The following is a 16,018-nucleotide window of genomic DNA, read 5'->3' as shown; positions in this document are numbered from 1 at the left end:
TTGCCTGGACTACCTGCAGTTAATAATTGCATTCCAGAAATGGAAAGGAGTGTAGAATGCACATGTGTTGTACCTTGCTTGGCAGCAAAGGAACACTAACTTAGTATTCCAGACAATTTTAGGAAGGCAGAAAAAGAGTCAGCTCTTTGTGCAAATTAAATAGCGTGGCAAAAGTGGACAGATGGGTACAGTGGCCGTGTTCTGTGGGTACCAGGACAGTAAAAGAAGCCTCACTTTCTATCCCTCCTAATGATCAAATGCAGCAAGGAATTCCCTGAGTTTGCTATAAAATTAGCATAGCTAAATGTGCAGGAGGGTGTCATGCAGAGGTGCTAGAAATAGCTTGGCACCAGTGGGTCACTAATGGAATACAACAGCCAGTTCTATGATGCCACTAAATGGCAGTATTTTTTGCTATCATTATAGCTTATTAAAAACAGAGCAGGAGGGTGTCATGCAGAGGTGCTAGAAATAGCTTGGCACCAGTGGGCCACTAATGGAATACAACAGCCAGTTCTATGATGACACTAAATGGCAGTATTTTTTGCTATCATTATAGCTTATTAAAAACAGAGCAGGAGGGTGTCATGCAGAGGTGCTGCACATAGATTTGCACCAGTGGGGCACTAATCGACTACAACAGCCACTTCTTGTATGCCACTAGGTACACTGAGTGTTTGCTAGTATAATGGCTTAGTAACAATGAGTTTGAGTGTGCAATGCAGGCAGAGGTGCTGCAAATATCTTTGCACTAGTGGGACTATAGCAAAGTCCAATAGCCACGTTTAGGATGCCACTAGGTACACTGAGTGTTTGCTAGAATAATGGCTTAGTAACAATGAGTTGGAGTGTGCAATGCAGGCAGAGGTGCTGCAAATATCTTTGCACCAGTGGGACTAGACAAAAGTCCAATAGCCACGTTTAGGATGCCACTAGGTACACTGAGTGTTTGCTAGAATAATGGCTTAGTAACAATGAGTTTGAGTGTGCAATGCAGGCAGACGTGCTGCAAATATCTTTGCACTAGTGGGACTATAGCAAAGTCCAATAGCCACGTTTAGGATGCCACTAGGTACACTGAGTGTTTGCTAGTATAATGGCTTAGTTATAATGAGTTGGAGTGTGCAGAGGACAGGAGGGTACAGTGCCAGGATTGTGGGGCTCTGGGTAGAGGAATGGAAGCCTGCCTTTCTATTCCCTCCTAATGGGGAAATACAGCGACGAAATCCCTGACCTTAGCTACACAGACGCTGTCTCTGTTTTCAGGACCTGTCACCTATGGCTCTGACCCTGCCGGTACGAGCCCTTAAAAGGACTGATAGAAAGTGCTATCCCTAAGCTGTCCAGCGCTGTGGATGGAGCGCATACAGCTGTATCGGCGATAGGATTTAGGACGGAGCTGCGCCAGTGATGTCTGACACCAAGGACGCAGAAGGCAGATAATGGCGTGCTGGAGGAAAATGTCCGGTTTTATAATTCAGGGACATGTGACATGGACATCCTATCACACATGCCGTTGCTTCTCTGGCTAAAAGTCCACTTAGCTGTGTGTGTGTCTGGGATTGGCTGACATAATGGCCCTCCCCACTACACTACAAACAGGAGTGATCTGAAGGCGCTGTTCACGCACACTATACACTGAAATTTCATAATAGTGTGAGTCACAGAGTGACTTACACTATTACAGCGGAAAGCCAGCTAGGAATTCGCTGTTTTTTTGCTGCTAGAACCGTTCTCGAACGTTTCTAGAACTATCGAGCTTTTGCAAAAAGCTCAAGTTCTAGTTCGATCTAGAACAGGCCCCAAAATCACTCGAGCCTAGAACTGGAGAACCTCGAACCGCGCTCAACTCTAATCTGGACCAATATCAGTCAAGTCTTGCAGCCGTCCCTAATAGTTTGTGTGTCTCCACAACTTAGGAGAGCAGAAATTTTATAAAGTTTGCAAAATTCCCCTCTTTTCTCTGACGCCTCATTGGAGGACACAGGACCATGGGTGTTATGCTGCCTATCCATAGGATGACATTAATTAGATGCAAAAGCATAGCTCCTCCTCTGCAGTATACACCCCCTGGCCAGGCCAGGCAACCTCAGTTTTAGGTTAGTGTCTGTAGGAGGCACATCTTCCAAAGTTTTGTTATTTTTTGAGGGCGACGGTATCCTTATGGGACCGATCTCCCAATACCATCAACGGGCGGGAACGCGGAGTGCTGCCTCCATGTACCCCCTCCTGCAACGCTGGATCCTGGGCTGCATCTCAATGGACGACTGGTCCCACAGACACCGATTTTCCAGAGCCCAGGGCAGAAGCACAATTCCTCAGCCCTTTTTTTGCAGGCTCTGAGTTGAACATTGCACTGTGTGACCGGACACAGCAGGCTGACTCTGCTATTCCCACTGCCTGGGCTGAGGCAGTGTTTAAGGTGAGATCCCCCCTGACTGGTTTCCCAGACGAAGGGAGAAAAGACGGTGAAGTCCCTTGCTGATTGCAAGGAGGAGAGCCCCAGGGATCCTGAACACAGTGTTAATTTTTTCTCTAGCTTTCTGTCTGGAGGAGGGGGGGAAGTCCCTCGCTGTTTGCACAGAATCCTGCACAGATAATTTACCGGTGGCGGGGGGGGGAGGGCCCGGAGCTCAGGAACTCACACTGTTTGTTTGTTTGTTTTGTTTATTTGCTCTAGCTGCGGCTCTGATTGCAGAAAGCCGGCAGAGATTATCCTTCGGTGACAAGCTGTGTGCTGACTGGAGAGAGATGTCACAGAAGCTCCCTTCCCGCCGTTTTTTGCTACCGACAGCAGTAGGGGCACACTGACTTATTCTTGGCGCTCTTTTAGCGCTAAGCCCCGCCCCCCGCGGCCGTGATAAGCCCCCGCCCCCCAGGAAGATCTCCACAGAGCTTACTCCTTCCTGAGGACGCAGGGCCATCGGCTGATTCTGGTGAGGTAATTGCTTCACTTGTAGCTCTGCTGACCACTGCTCCCCCTCCTGGCATACTCCTATTAGGAACATGCAGAATTCTAAGGGAACTAAGAGCGCTAAGGCTCACATACTCTACTATTCAGCCGGCACTGCCTGCCACGCTGAGTTACCACGTAAACACACCTCTTCTCTCTGTGGTTCCTGTGCCCCTATAGCCCCCCAAGACCCCCCCGCCACCACGGCCGCAACCGTCAGCCCAGAGCCTAGGGCTCCCAGCCCACCGGAATGGGCACAGTTTCTGTCCCAATCCATGGAAAAACTGTCACAGAACCTGGTTCTGGCTATGCAATGTCGTCCTCCACACCCTTCTGGGCCTCTGGACGGAACGCAGCCTGAGGATACCCCTATGGAGGATCCTTCTGAGCTAATCCGGGAACATGCTTCACCAGTTGCAGGGATCAGGAAAAGAGCACACGGCCGGGTGTCTCCAGCACTCTCTCATGACCCCCAGGGCTGTCCCTCCGGAGCACACAGTGCAGGCTCTCCCACATGCTCCACGGCTTCTGAAGAGCTGGAGGAGGGAGAATGCTTTTTGTACCAAGAGGATTCCTTGGTTTCAGCCTCCCCAGATGATCAAACTGCGATAGACTCCCTTATAGCAGCAATCAACCAAACTCTGCATGTGGAGGATCCCCCATCCACTACCACTGACCATGCAGTCTCCTTTAAGAGGGCAAGAAAACTCCAAAAGGTTTTCGCTGATCACCCAGAGTTTCAGGATATCCTCACAAAGTAAAGGGAGTTCCGGTACCCTTTTGCCTCACCTGCACCTAAGGGCTGGGCCGATCCGCCCTCGGTCGACCCCCCCCCCGGTCTCCCGCCTTGCCACAAAGACGCTCCTGTCTTTGCCCGATGGTTCCTCCATCAAGGACCAGACAGACAGACAGGTGGAGTACCTCGCCCGCTCTGCTTTTGAGGCTGCGGGTTCCTCCCTGTCGCCCTCCTTTGCCTCTGTGTGGGCTACAAAGGCGATCTCGGTCTGGGGAGAATCCCTTAACACTTCGCTTGAGGAATCCCAGTTCACTCATACCTTCACAGAGGTAACAGCTCAAATTGCCGCTGCGGCGGAGTACCTCATGCAGGCCTCCATGGACGCTGCTACCTGCACAGCGTTTCCTGCCTCAAATACCATAGCCATCCGTAGAGCTCTGTGGCTCCGACAATGGCGAGCGGGCTCTGCCTCCAAGAAGTCTCTCACAGGCCTTCCCTTTCTTCCAGACCGATTGTTTGGCAAACGTCTGGACAAGCTCATTTCTGATGCCACGGGAGGAAAGAGTACCTCCCTCCCCCAGCTGAAGTTCAGCACGACCTTCGCCAGACGTCCACAGTTCTCGTTCCGCTCCTTTCGGAACTCATTTGGGTGGTCGACACCCTGTGCTGTCCCCGCCACCAGCCGTGGACTACGCAGGGACCGACCTTCTCAGCTCTCCCAGAAACCCACTTCGTCATGGCAGCCTAGACCGAAACAGTTCAGGACTAGAGAGACTCGTCCACGACGTTTTTCCCCCTCATGACTCCTTCGGCGCCCCAGAAGACACACTCGTTGTAGGAGGTCAACTGTGACTCTTTCAACACATCTGGGCTGCCGCCACAGACGACAAATCGGTGCGAGACCTTGTGTCTTCCGGTTACCACATAGAATTTCAGACCCGACCCCCGAATCGGTTCTTTCTCTCAAACCCCCCAAAGACTCGAAAACGACGCAAAGCTTTTTTCTCAGCAATCCACTTGCTCCAAACAGCAGGAGTGATAATACCTGTCCCAGACGACGAGAAGTTCGGAGGGTTTTATTCCAACCTCTTTGTGGTCCCCAAAAAGGATGGGTCAGTTCGACCCATCCTGGACCTCAAACACCTAAACAAACATGTGCACGTACGGAGATTCAGAATGGAGTCCCTAAGGTCCATTATTGCATCCATGGTTGAAGGGGAATTCCTCGCCTCCATAGACATCAAGGACGCGTACCTGCACATACCCATCACCCCAGATCACCAAAAGTTCCTCCGCTTCACAGTTCAGGACTCCCACTTTCAATTCGTAGCTTTACCCTTCGGCCATGCCACCGCACCAAGGGTCTTCACCAAAGTCATGGCGGCCGCCATGAGCGTCCTTCACGCCAGGGGAGTAGTCGTTCTCCCTTACTTGGATGACCTCCTCATCAAGGCCCCCTCCTTCCGCGACTGCTCAACCATCGTACAGATCACTGTGGACACACTATCCCGCTTAGGGTGGCTAGTGAATCTAGACAAATCATCCCCGATCCCATCACGATCCATCACCTTCCTGGGCATGTCCCTGGACACCCGTCAGGGCTTGATCTACCTCCCCCTGGACAAGGCGATCGCTCTTCAACGAGCGGTACGCTGCCTTCTACGTCCTCCGTCTCGCTCCATTCGATTCAGCATGAAGGTACTCGGCAGGATGGTGGCGGCTATGGAAGCAGTACCCTTTGCTCAACTGCACCTCCGCCCACTGCAGCTAGCCCTTCTAACGGCCTGGGACAAGAGCCCCTTCTCCCTGGACAGACATCTTCACCTGACGCCTTCAGTCAGGTACGCACTCCGCTGGTGGCTTTGGTCCTCATCTCTATCGAAGGGGAGATCTTTTCTCCCAGTGAACTGGCTGGTCCTGACCACGGACACCAGCCTCCTAGGCTGGGGAGCAGTGTACCGGCACCACACTGCTCAAGGACGTTGGACGCCCCAGGAGTCTTCCCTACCCATAAACATCCTGGAACTCCGCGCGATCTTCCTCGCGGTCAGGGCGTTCTGCCCTCTGCTAGCGGGTCGTTAGATTCGAGTCCAATCGGACAATGCGACAGCTGTAGCCTATATCGATCGGCAGGGGGGCACCCGCAGCAAAGCGGCTTATCTCGAGGCCCACAAGATCCTCAGCTGGGCCGAATCGACGGGGTCAGTGATATCAGCGGTACACCTACTGGGGGTAGAGAACTGGGCAGCAGACTTTCTAAGCCGCCAAGGCCTGGCCAACGGAGAATGGTCTCTCCACCCAGAAGTGTTTCTACACATCTGCACTCGCTGGGGCACACCAGACGTGGATCTAATGGCCTCAAGGTTGAACGCAAAGGTACCCGCGTTCATAGCCAGGTCACGCGACCCGCAGTCCATCGGCGCGGATGCTCTAGTCTGCTCCTGGCACCACTTCCGCCTGCCTTACATATTTCCACCTCTACCCGTGGCAGCAGGGGTAATCAGGAAGATCAAGGCAGAGGGAGTCCCGGTGATACTGATAGCACCGGACTGGCCCAGGCGCGCCTGGTACACCGAATTAGTACAAATGCTCGCAGACGTACCGTGGCACCTTCCAGACATCTCAGACTTGCTGTCCCAAGGGCCCATTTCCCATCAGAACTCCAGAGCCCTGAAGCTGACGGCATGGCCATTGAGACCTGGGTATTAACAAGAGCGGGATTCTCCCCCGCGGTTATTTCCACCATGATCAGCGCCCGAAAGCCTGCTTCATCCCGCATTTACCACCGTACGTGGAAAATCTTCCTTTCATGGTGCAGGGAAACTAACGTCCAGTCTATGCCTCTGGCCATCCCCAGAATTCTCGACTTTCTACAGTCTGGCTTGCAAGCGGGGTTGGCTCTCAGTTCCCTTAAAGGGCAGATCTCAGCGCTCTCAATCTTCTACCAATGCCGCCTGGCTCAAAAACCGCAAGTCAAGACCTTCCTCCAGGGCGTTTCCCATCTAGTTCCCCCGTACAAACGGCCGCTGGACCCATGGGACCTCAATCTCGTTCTGGACGGTCTCCAGAGGTCTCCCTTTGAACCTCTCAAGGAATCCTCCCATTAATCCTGGAAGGTAACATTCCTGGTGGCAATTACGTCCATCAGACGGGTTTCGGAGCTGGCAGCACTCTCTTGCCGCGAGCCTTTTCTGATCTTTCACCAGGACAAGGTGGTTCTGCGCCCCCTTCCGGATTTTCTTCCAAAGGTTCCTACCCCGTTTCATTTGAACGAGGACATTGTTCTGCCTTCCTTTTGTCCACACCCAGTTCATAGGGTGGAAAGGTCTCTGCATTCGTTAGACCTCGTCAGAGCTCTCAGATATTACATATCCAGGACAGTCCCCTTTAGGAAAACGGACTCTTTGTTCGTCATTCCTGAGGGGCCTAAGAAGGGACAGGCAGCTTCAAAGGCGACTCTGGATCGCTATATTCGCTCTACGATCCAGGAAGTCTACTGCTTGCAACTCAAGCCCATTCCTAGTGGGCTGCGGGCTCATTCCACGCGAGCAGTTGGAGCTTCATGGGCCATTCGGCATCAGGCTTCAGTGGAACAGGTGTGTAAGGCTGCGACCTGGTCTAGCCTACATACGTTTTCAAAGCATTACAGAGTCCATACCCAGGTTTCAGCTAAGGCAAATCTGGGTAGGAAAATTCTGCAAACGGCAGTAGAGCACTTCTTTCAGTAGGTGCTCCAGGCTGTCTGGGACTGGTTCCTAGTCCTTGGGTTGCGTTGTCTTGTTTTTATTTTTCCCACCCATGGACTGCTTTAGGACGTCCCATGGTCCTGTGTCCCCCAATGAGGCGTCAGAGAAAAACGGATTTTTGTGTACTCACCGTAAAATCGTTTTCTCTTAGCCATCATTGGGGGACACAGCACCCACCCTGTTGCCCTGTTTGGCCTTGGTTCTCTCAGTACCTTATTTGGTTATGAATCTTCTCATGTTCCTCTGTTGAGAAGTTTTTACTGGTTTTTCTCCTACTGCTTGTGTACTAAAACTGAGGTTGCCTGGCCCGGCCAGGGGGTGTATACTGCAGAGAAGGAGCTATGCTTTTGCATCTACTTAGTGTCCTCCTATGGATAGGCAGCATAACACCCATGGTCCTGTGTCCCCCAATGATGGCTAAGAGAAAACTATTTTACGGTGAGTACACAAAAATCCATTGGTTTTTTTTTGAGACACAGCAGTACCCCCAGTAGGCCTTACTTCCCTTCATCTACTCCTAACCCATGCTCCAGTGATACAGCCAAAATACAAGAGGCCTATTACCAGATAATGTATCTACTGCAAGTCATAAAGCTGGGTTCACACATAGCGACAGCGACAACGACGTCGCTGTTACGTCACCATTTTCGGTGACGTAACAGCGACCTTGTAAGTCGCTGTTTTGATCGCTGCTTAGCTGTCAAACACAGCAGCCGAAGCAGTGATCATAACGTCGCTGTGCTACATGTGCAGAGAGCAGGGAGCCGCGCTTAGCGCTGGCTCCTTGCTCTCCTAGGTACAGTACACATTGGGTTAATTAACCCGATGTGTGCTGCACCTACATGTCACAGTGCAGAGAGCAGGGAGCCGCGCGCACTGCTTAGCGCTGGCTCCTTGCTCTCCTTGCTACAGTATACATCGGGTTAATTACCCGATGCGTACTGCAGCCACATGTGCACAGAGCAGGAGCCGGCGCTGGCAGCAAGAGCGGAGACTGGTAATGAAGGTAAATATCGGGTAACCAGGGAAAGGTCTTCCCTTGGTTACCCGATGTTTACGCTGGTTACAGCTTACCGCAGCTGCCAGTGCCGGCTCCTGCTCGCTTCATTTCGTCGCTCTCTCGCTGTCACACACAGCGATGTGTGTGTCACAGCGGGAGAGTGACGACCAAAAAATGAAGCTGGACATTCAGCAACGACCGGCGACCTCACAGCAGGGGTCAGGTCGTTGCTGGATGTCACACACAGCGACAGCGACGGGACGTCGCTGCAACGTCACAGAAAATGGTGACGTAGCAGCGACGTCGTTGTCGTTGTCGCTGTGTGTGACACCAGCTTAAGGGAAGGCTGTTAAAGGGTCAATATTGACTTTTAGGATTGCTAATTTTCCAGTAGGTTGTACTAGATTCCAAGTCTATAGAGGCACATTGCCTGCTATCTGGATCACACATAGCTGTGTAATGTGTAATTTACTTTATTGCTGTGTTATTTCTAGGCCTTTGACTTCTGCGAAGGTCCATGGAATGAGAGCCTTGTGCAGAAACGTAATCTGCAAGTAAAAGTGTTAGGCCTAAGCCACACAACATGGAAATCGGAGCAAGTGGAATGTGATGTTTTATTGTTTTCCACTCGGACCAATATTAGCCTATGTCCCAGCACCCATGAGTGATTATTTTCTCAGCCATAAACGGACCGAGAAAACAATTACAGCATGCTGCGATTGTAATGCGATTCTTGTTTCTCTCGCACCCTTTCAAGTCTATGGGGCGAGAGAAAAATCGCACTGCTCTCGCAGTACACTGGTGTACCGCAACTACAGGGTGAAAATGGCAATAGCCGGTAACGGAGGAGAGAGGGAGATAAATCCCTCCCTCCTCTCCGTGGCGCTGGCCCGCCCTCTGCAGAGCCAGCCCACCCCACCTCAGTGCCAGCCCGCCCCCCGCAGCTGAGGTCTGCTCACATGATCGGACCTTAGTCGCATTGACACTCGCATGACACTCTGCTCCTGCTTTGCTGCCAGCGTGAGCCGAGTGTCATGCGAGGATCGCAGTAGATTCCCGTGTGGCCCCGGCCTTAAAATACTTACTGCCTGGCCACCTTACTGAAAACATGGCTACCGGGAGGAAATTAACTCCTATCTTTCGCTGGCTTTCAGTCATTATAGTGTGAGCTGCAATTGTAATTGTGTGTGTGTGTGTGTGTGTGTGTGTGTGTGTGTGTGTGTGTGCGCATGCGTGCGTGCGTGCGCACAGTGAGAAGTCAAAGTGATAATGTGAGCAACACCTGTGACTGAAAGTAGGCAGCTGCCGTGAGCATATAAGTTAGCCCACTGAAGCCACTGTCATTGTCTTATTAGAAAATTGTAAGAGTTATAAGCGTACTACAACTCACTACTGGTAATAAATATGAGAGCAGTTTTCATGCTTTTGTGGTCTGCTGTGATAGTCCATATATTAGTACTTACCTAAATACAAAAGGAAGACCTTGCTTTTGTTTTAGTATGTTTTGAAATTAAAACTGTCTGAATGTGAATCAAGCCCTGATGTTAGGTAAAAGACTTGTTAGAAAGCTCAGCACCATCTTTCTTTGTTGCCCTTAGCCTGTTTACTCTTTCTGCTTCTCATTCTCATTGAGTCATGTCGTTCATTTCCATAATGTCGTTACTGCTGCAGATACGATGTTGTTTGTCGTTCCTGCAGCACCACACATCGCTGTGTGTGAAACCGTAGGATTGACAAACATCTCCTTACCTGCGTCCACCATCAATGAGGAAGGGAGAAGGTGGGCGGGATGTTACGTCCCGCTCATTTCCGCTTCTATTGGCCGGCCGCTTAGTGACGTCGCGGTGATGTCGCTATGACGCTGAACGCACCTCCCCCTTGAAGGGGGGATTGTTCGGCGGTCACAGCGACGTCGCCGACCAGGTATGTGCGTGTGAAGCTGCCGTAGCGATAATGTTCGCTACGGCAGCAAGCACCAGATATCACATGTACGATGGGTATGGGTGCTATCGCTCTCGACATCGCTAGCAATTGCTAGCGATGTCGCAGCGTGTAAAGCCCGCCTTACAGCTTTATTAACAATTTTTGTCTTCATTGAAAAATGTGTTTGGTGGTGAACTTAATTTCTTGTGTATGATTATTCAGCATCTACAGGCTGAACTAAAACATATGAAGAATATGAAGGAATCCTATGAGAAGAACAATGATGAACAGGTGAGAGCAGAGCAATGATTAATAATGGGTAAAACAGACATCTTGTCCCGATATATAACTTGCTAAGTGCACAAAGGGTCATTGCTGTTTCTTCATTAGTGTAAGCGCATTCAAGAGTTTATGAATGAAGTTGACAGCATGCGCAAAGAAATTAATGCAGCCACATCACAGGATGCAAAAGAACCTAACCTACTGAGACAGCTGGAGGAAGAGGTAACATCCAGACAGAAGCTGGAGCAAAGGTGCAAGGTAATAAAGTATTGTCATCTTAGGACTTCTACAAGTGTCCATGAAGATGTGTACAACTCAAATCACATTTACACCACATATAATACCAGAAAATCTGTCCTCAGTAAGATTTTTTTTTATTTCTTCTTATTAGGAACTGGAATGCAGAGTTCAGAAGCTCCAGCAGGTGGAATTAGGCACCGAGATCAGTATAAGGGATGATAATCGGGACTCTGAACAAGTAAAACTTTCTTAACTTAATTGTCTCATCATTGTTGTTTCAACAAACTTTGCATGACTCAATATTACTAGCAACTATAAGAAACGTTGTAATGTATATTATCCGAGAATTCTGCTTCCTTCTACACTTGTGAGCCACGTTGTACGCTGCCTCCTAAAGTTACCATTCTGAAAAACAGCTCAAATCACTCTTGGTCACAACTAGACACACTACCTGCACACTGAGGTGTCATGTTACATCTCCTATTATACTCTATGGAGATCGGAAGAGAAGTGAAGAGCACTTGCACAATGAGATTGGCAGACAGGTGTTGACGTAAGCAGACACATGCAGATTGAGCTGCAGCTTTAACCTCTTCACTTTACGTATACATCATGGGACAGAGTAGTTCCCGATCGAGGATGTATAGGTGTGTCATGCCAATCGCGGAGGCACAGGAAGCGGTGTCCCCGAGATCGCCACTGGGAACTCAGCTTTCCCGACAGCCAGAGACGGTTCCTGTGCCGTCCCTGGCTGTTTAACCTTCTAAATACTACAGTCAATATAGATCGTGGCACTTAGGGGATTGGGAGAGGAAATGCACTCCATCTCCCCTCTGCTCGGTGCCCCGTGACATGATCGCAAGGGCCCAATTGTCGCCATAGTGACTCGAGGTCATCATGACGACCTCCGGGTCTCCTTACTACAGGAAGTCTCGGTGATCATGCTTCTGAGTGCATCTTTGACAGCTAATCTGTACTGCAATGATCGATCATTGCAGTACAGTGCAGCTGCTATTACAGCTGTGAAAGGTAATGTCCTATATAGGGACTAAATAAAAAATAAAGAACGAGAAAAATTGAAAAAAAATTCCAATAGTTAGTTATATTTAGGTAAAAAAAAAAAGCTCTCAGAATATAGCAATGCAAAAAGCAGCAAAACATTAAAAAACTATATAAATGTGGTATCACTGAAATTGTACTAACCCAAAGAATAAAAGTGTCTTATTACTTTTACTGCAATTTAAATGGCATAAAAAAAATTCCTGGATTGCTGTTTTTTTATTCTGCCTCACAAAAAGCGGAACAGAAAAATATTATGTGGCCCAACATGGTACCAATAAAAACTTCAACTCATTCTGCAAAAAACAAGCCCTCACTTGACTGTCGGCAAAAAAATAAAAAAAGCTATGGCCTTCAAAATTTGGTGATGAAAAAACATTTATTTTGTAGAAAAGGGGTTTTTTTTTTTAGGAGAATAGTAGCCAAACCTAAAAAAAAAAAACCCTATATAAATCTGGCATCGCTGTAATCGTACTGACCAAAGGAATAAAGCCGCCCTATCATGTTATACTGCAAGGTGTATGGTGTAAAAAATAAATAAATAAAGCCAATTCTTCAACTGCTGTTGATTTGTTCATTCTACCTCCCAAAGATCACAGTACGGTGGCTCACATGTATCATGTGCTCTTCGTTGAGCTCTTACACTGGGGATTATGTGTAAATCTCTGAAAAACGTGATTCAGACAAAATTTCTAACAGAAAATTAACTGTAATGAGGCAAAGGGAGTCACTTTGAACTCCAATCTGGCCTATGGTCCAGCGGTGTTCATATTTTTAGGCGTCTTTTTAGGCATGCACAAAAGTGCAGTCAACAACAGTTTTGTTTACCTTTGAAAAGACGGACACTGCTGAACAGAGACCAAACAGAGTCTGGGGTAACTCTGCTGCTCCATTAATGAATGGATCTGTCGTGGGTTTAATCTGAATCACGTATTTCGGAGATGTAGATGGAAACCCTGATGTAAGCGCTCAGCATAGAGCACAGTATAAGTGGGAACTGATCTAAAATGTTCTGTTCCCAAATTACCACCAAATAGTATTCAACTCCCAAAAACACAATTTGCCACTAGGGTCCGTCCGTCATCTGTTAATGGAAATATTGGAGGCTTCCATGTTACTGGTAGCACAAAGGCTCTGGAAAAGCGCTATGGATTCTCCCTCGACCTTAAAAAAAAAAAAAAATCCAGCAAAATATGCGCTCCCAACTTTGAATAATGTTGAAAATACTCCCTAATGAACAGTTACAGTGGAAAATGATTTTTGTTTTTTGTCAGAAAAATGACAAAATGTTTGTGATTTTGAAAACCGTAACAGAAATCATGTCACATTAAGCACTCATGTAAACACTGCTTTATTCGCTCACAGATCACAGTTAGACTTCAGGAGGCCAACAGATGGTTGCAATCCAAGTTCAATGAGTTGCAATTAGAAATTCTGAAGAACAGCCAAAAAAACGTAAAGGAGGTGAGACAGGTATAAAATCACAAAATATACCAAACTTCTATGTAATGGACAGTCAGCTATGACTATGTATGCAATGGTTTCTACTCCACTTAGATGACTGGTTTGTAGTGGCATTTGTGTATGATGTAACAAATCCACTTGTAGTTTATCCTATTACCGACATCCACCATACATGTACGGCACAAGTCTGTATCAGGTGTATGGATCAGGCTTATGGCCAAGCCAGGACCTGCCTCTAGCAATTGTGGGTGGTACGGTTACAGCCAGGACCTGTATCTAACAAGCGTGAGTGGCGCAGATCTCTGCCTGTGATTTTTAACCTGTTAAATGCTACTGTTAAACTCTAGACAGCAACATTATCCGTGCACCAGCATGGGGACGTGTTATTCTATGCTCCCATTGGTGCGCTTGTCATGTGGTCGTGCTGCGCCGATGGCTTGGTATGACTGCCTCTGTGCTTGTCATTAAGAAGCTCAGTTGAAATCCTGCCTGTGGCCGTGCTTCATAAGGACCATGATTTTTATTTTATGTAGCAGCACTGTAGTATTGTATATAGTACAAGTGATCAGACAATTGCATGCTGAAGTCCCTGAAGAGGAAAAATAAATAAGTAAAAAAAAAAATTTAGAAAAAAAATATGAAATTTAAAAAAAAAAATCATAAAACCAAATCACCCCTCTTTTCCCCCAGTAAAAATAAAGATGATACATTTAAAAAAAATAAAAAATAAACTACACATATATGGTATCGCGATGTTCAGAAATGTCTGATCTATCACAATATAAAAAATATTTAACCCAATTCCTAAACTCTGTAAACAGAAATACAGTGGAACCTTGGTTTATGAGAACAATCTGTTCTGGGAGTGTGCTTGTAAACCAAGTTACTCGTCTAGCAAAGCAAAATTTCCCATAGGAAATAATGCAAGTGAAATGCTTATAAACTGAGGTTCCACTGTAAAGAAAAAAAAAAAAGCCAAAATTAGTGCACAAGCAATCAAAATATCATATCTATTTGCCTCCTTTCCTTAGATATGGGTTCATGCGGTGAGCCCACATCTTTCCCTGCACATGTCGGCTGATCATGTGCAGCTAACAGAATTGGACAGCATGATCTAACGCTCTCCGGCAGGGATTGCGTTTTTTTCCCCGCCTCCCCCGACAGTGATGCGATCATGGGGGCGCCAATGCGTTGTCATGACCCGTTTTCCATCACAATATGTGGCAGAATGAATGGTGTCATTCAAAACTACAACTTGTCCTGCAAAAACAAGCCCTCATATGGCTATGTTGATGGACCAATAAAAACGTTATGGCTTTTGGAAAAAGGGGAGTAAAAAACGAAAAATTGAAAATCTCCGGATGATGAAAGGGTTAATATACATTGTACGCTGTAAAAACAATTCCCCAAAACAATTTATTCTCAAAATTTCACTGCACTTGGAATTTTTTTTCCCTGTTTTTCAGTAACCTATGTGGTAATATGAATGGTGGTTTTCAGATGTACAACTTGCCCTGCAATAAAGCAGCCCTCATTCGTCTGTGTAGAGAGAAGTAAAAAAGTCATAGCCCTTTGACAAAGGGTAGGAAAAAAACTAAAACTGAAAAACTGAAATTGGCAGAAGACCTAAGAAGGATCTATATTGCTATTAGCCATGCATCCAAGATTGGGCAAGGACGTCAAAGTCTAAGCATCCATATTACTTTCTATCTCTTCTAGGAAATTAACAGTTGGAAAATGTCACCGCACTTTCCTGCGTCCGCTGTGGAGCACTGGGAGACCAAACAGAGGCTTCAGCTGATTTCCAGAAATGTGCTGCGTGACGATAAACCCACCTAAAGTAATAAAGAAACACTGATTAGTGCTGCTCCAGCCTTTCACTAATTTCACCTGTTATGTACAAAGTAATATTTAATTATGATAAAGTAGCCACTATTTTTCTACTCAAATAAAAATAACCTAAATGTTTTCACTATGGTCATTGAAACTAAATGTGTGTGTGTGTGTGTGTGTGTGTGTGTGTGTGTGTGTGTGTGTGCAGACCAAAAGTTTGGACACACCTCATTCAAAGAGTTTTTTTATTTTCAGGACTCTGAAAATTGTACATTCACATTGAAGGCATCAAAACTATGCATTAAAACATGTGGAATGAAATACTTAGAAAAGTGTGAAACAACTAAAAATATGTCTTATATTCTAGGTTCTTGAAAGTAGACACCTTTTGCTTTCATTACTACTTTGCTCAGTCTTGGCATTCTCTTGATGAGCTTCAAGAGGTAGTCACCGGAAATGGTTTTCCAACAGTCTTGAAGGAGTTCCTTCAGGAGGAGGAAGTAAAGGAGTTTGAAGGAGATGCTTAGCACTTGTTGGCCCTTTTGCCTTCACTCTGCGGTCCAGCTCACCCCAAACCATCTCGATTGGGTTCAGGTCTGGTGACTGTGGAGACCAGGTCATCTGGCGTAGCACCCAATCACTCTCCTTCTTAGTCAAATAGCCATTACACAGCCTGGAGGTGTGTTTGGGGTCATTGTCCTGTTGAAAAATAAATGATGGTCCAACTAAACGCAAACCGGATGGAATAGCATGCTGCTGCAAGATACTGTGGTAGACATGCT

At 47.3% G+C, this 16,018-nt stretch overlaps 1 protein-coding gene across 6 annotated transcripts in view; it reads left to right on the top strand.

Annotated features, from left to right (window-relative positions):
- The window catches only part of CCDC150 (coiled-coil domain containing 150), a 209,808-nt gene extending 194,455 nt beyond the window's left edge, over positions 1 to 15,353 (top strand). For 3 of the 6 annotated variants that reach the window (XM_075340359.1, XM_075340361.1, XM_075340357.1), the window contains 5 exons: positions 10,581 to 10,649; positions 10,749 to 10,898; positions 11,032 to 11,118; positions 13,305 to 13,412; positions 15,123 to 15,353. In XM_075340359.1, coding sequence (XP_075196474.1) covers positions 10,581 to 10,649; positions 10,749 to 10,898; positions 11,032 to 11,118; positions 13,305 to 13,412; positions 15,123 to 15,242 — 534 coding nt within the window. In that variant the 3' untranslated portion in view covers positions 15,243 to 15,353. The remainder of the gene's footprint in view (positions 1 to 10,580; positions 10,650 to 10,748; positions 10,899 to 11,031; positions 11,119 to 13,304; positions 13,413 to 15,122) is intronic. The other 3 variants (XM_075340362.1, XM_075340360.1, XM_075340363.1) reach the window with 2 other exon arrangements.
- Positions 15,354 to 16,018: the final 665 nt, after the last annotated feature.

The sequence above is a fragment of the Anomaloglossus baeobatrachus genome, chromosome 3 (genome assembly GCF_048569485.1).
Source record: "Anomaloglossus baeobatrachus isolate aAnoBae1 chromosome 3, aAnoBae1.hap1, whole genome shotgun sequence".
Lineage (NCBI taxonomy): Eukaryota > Metazoa > Chordata > Amphibia > Anura > Aromobatidae > Anomaloglossus > Anomaloglossus baeobatrachus.
Note: the sequence above shows the minus strand (reverse complement) of the source record. Positions and strands in the feature narration are given on the sequence as shown.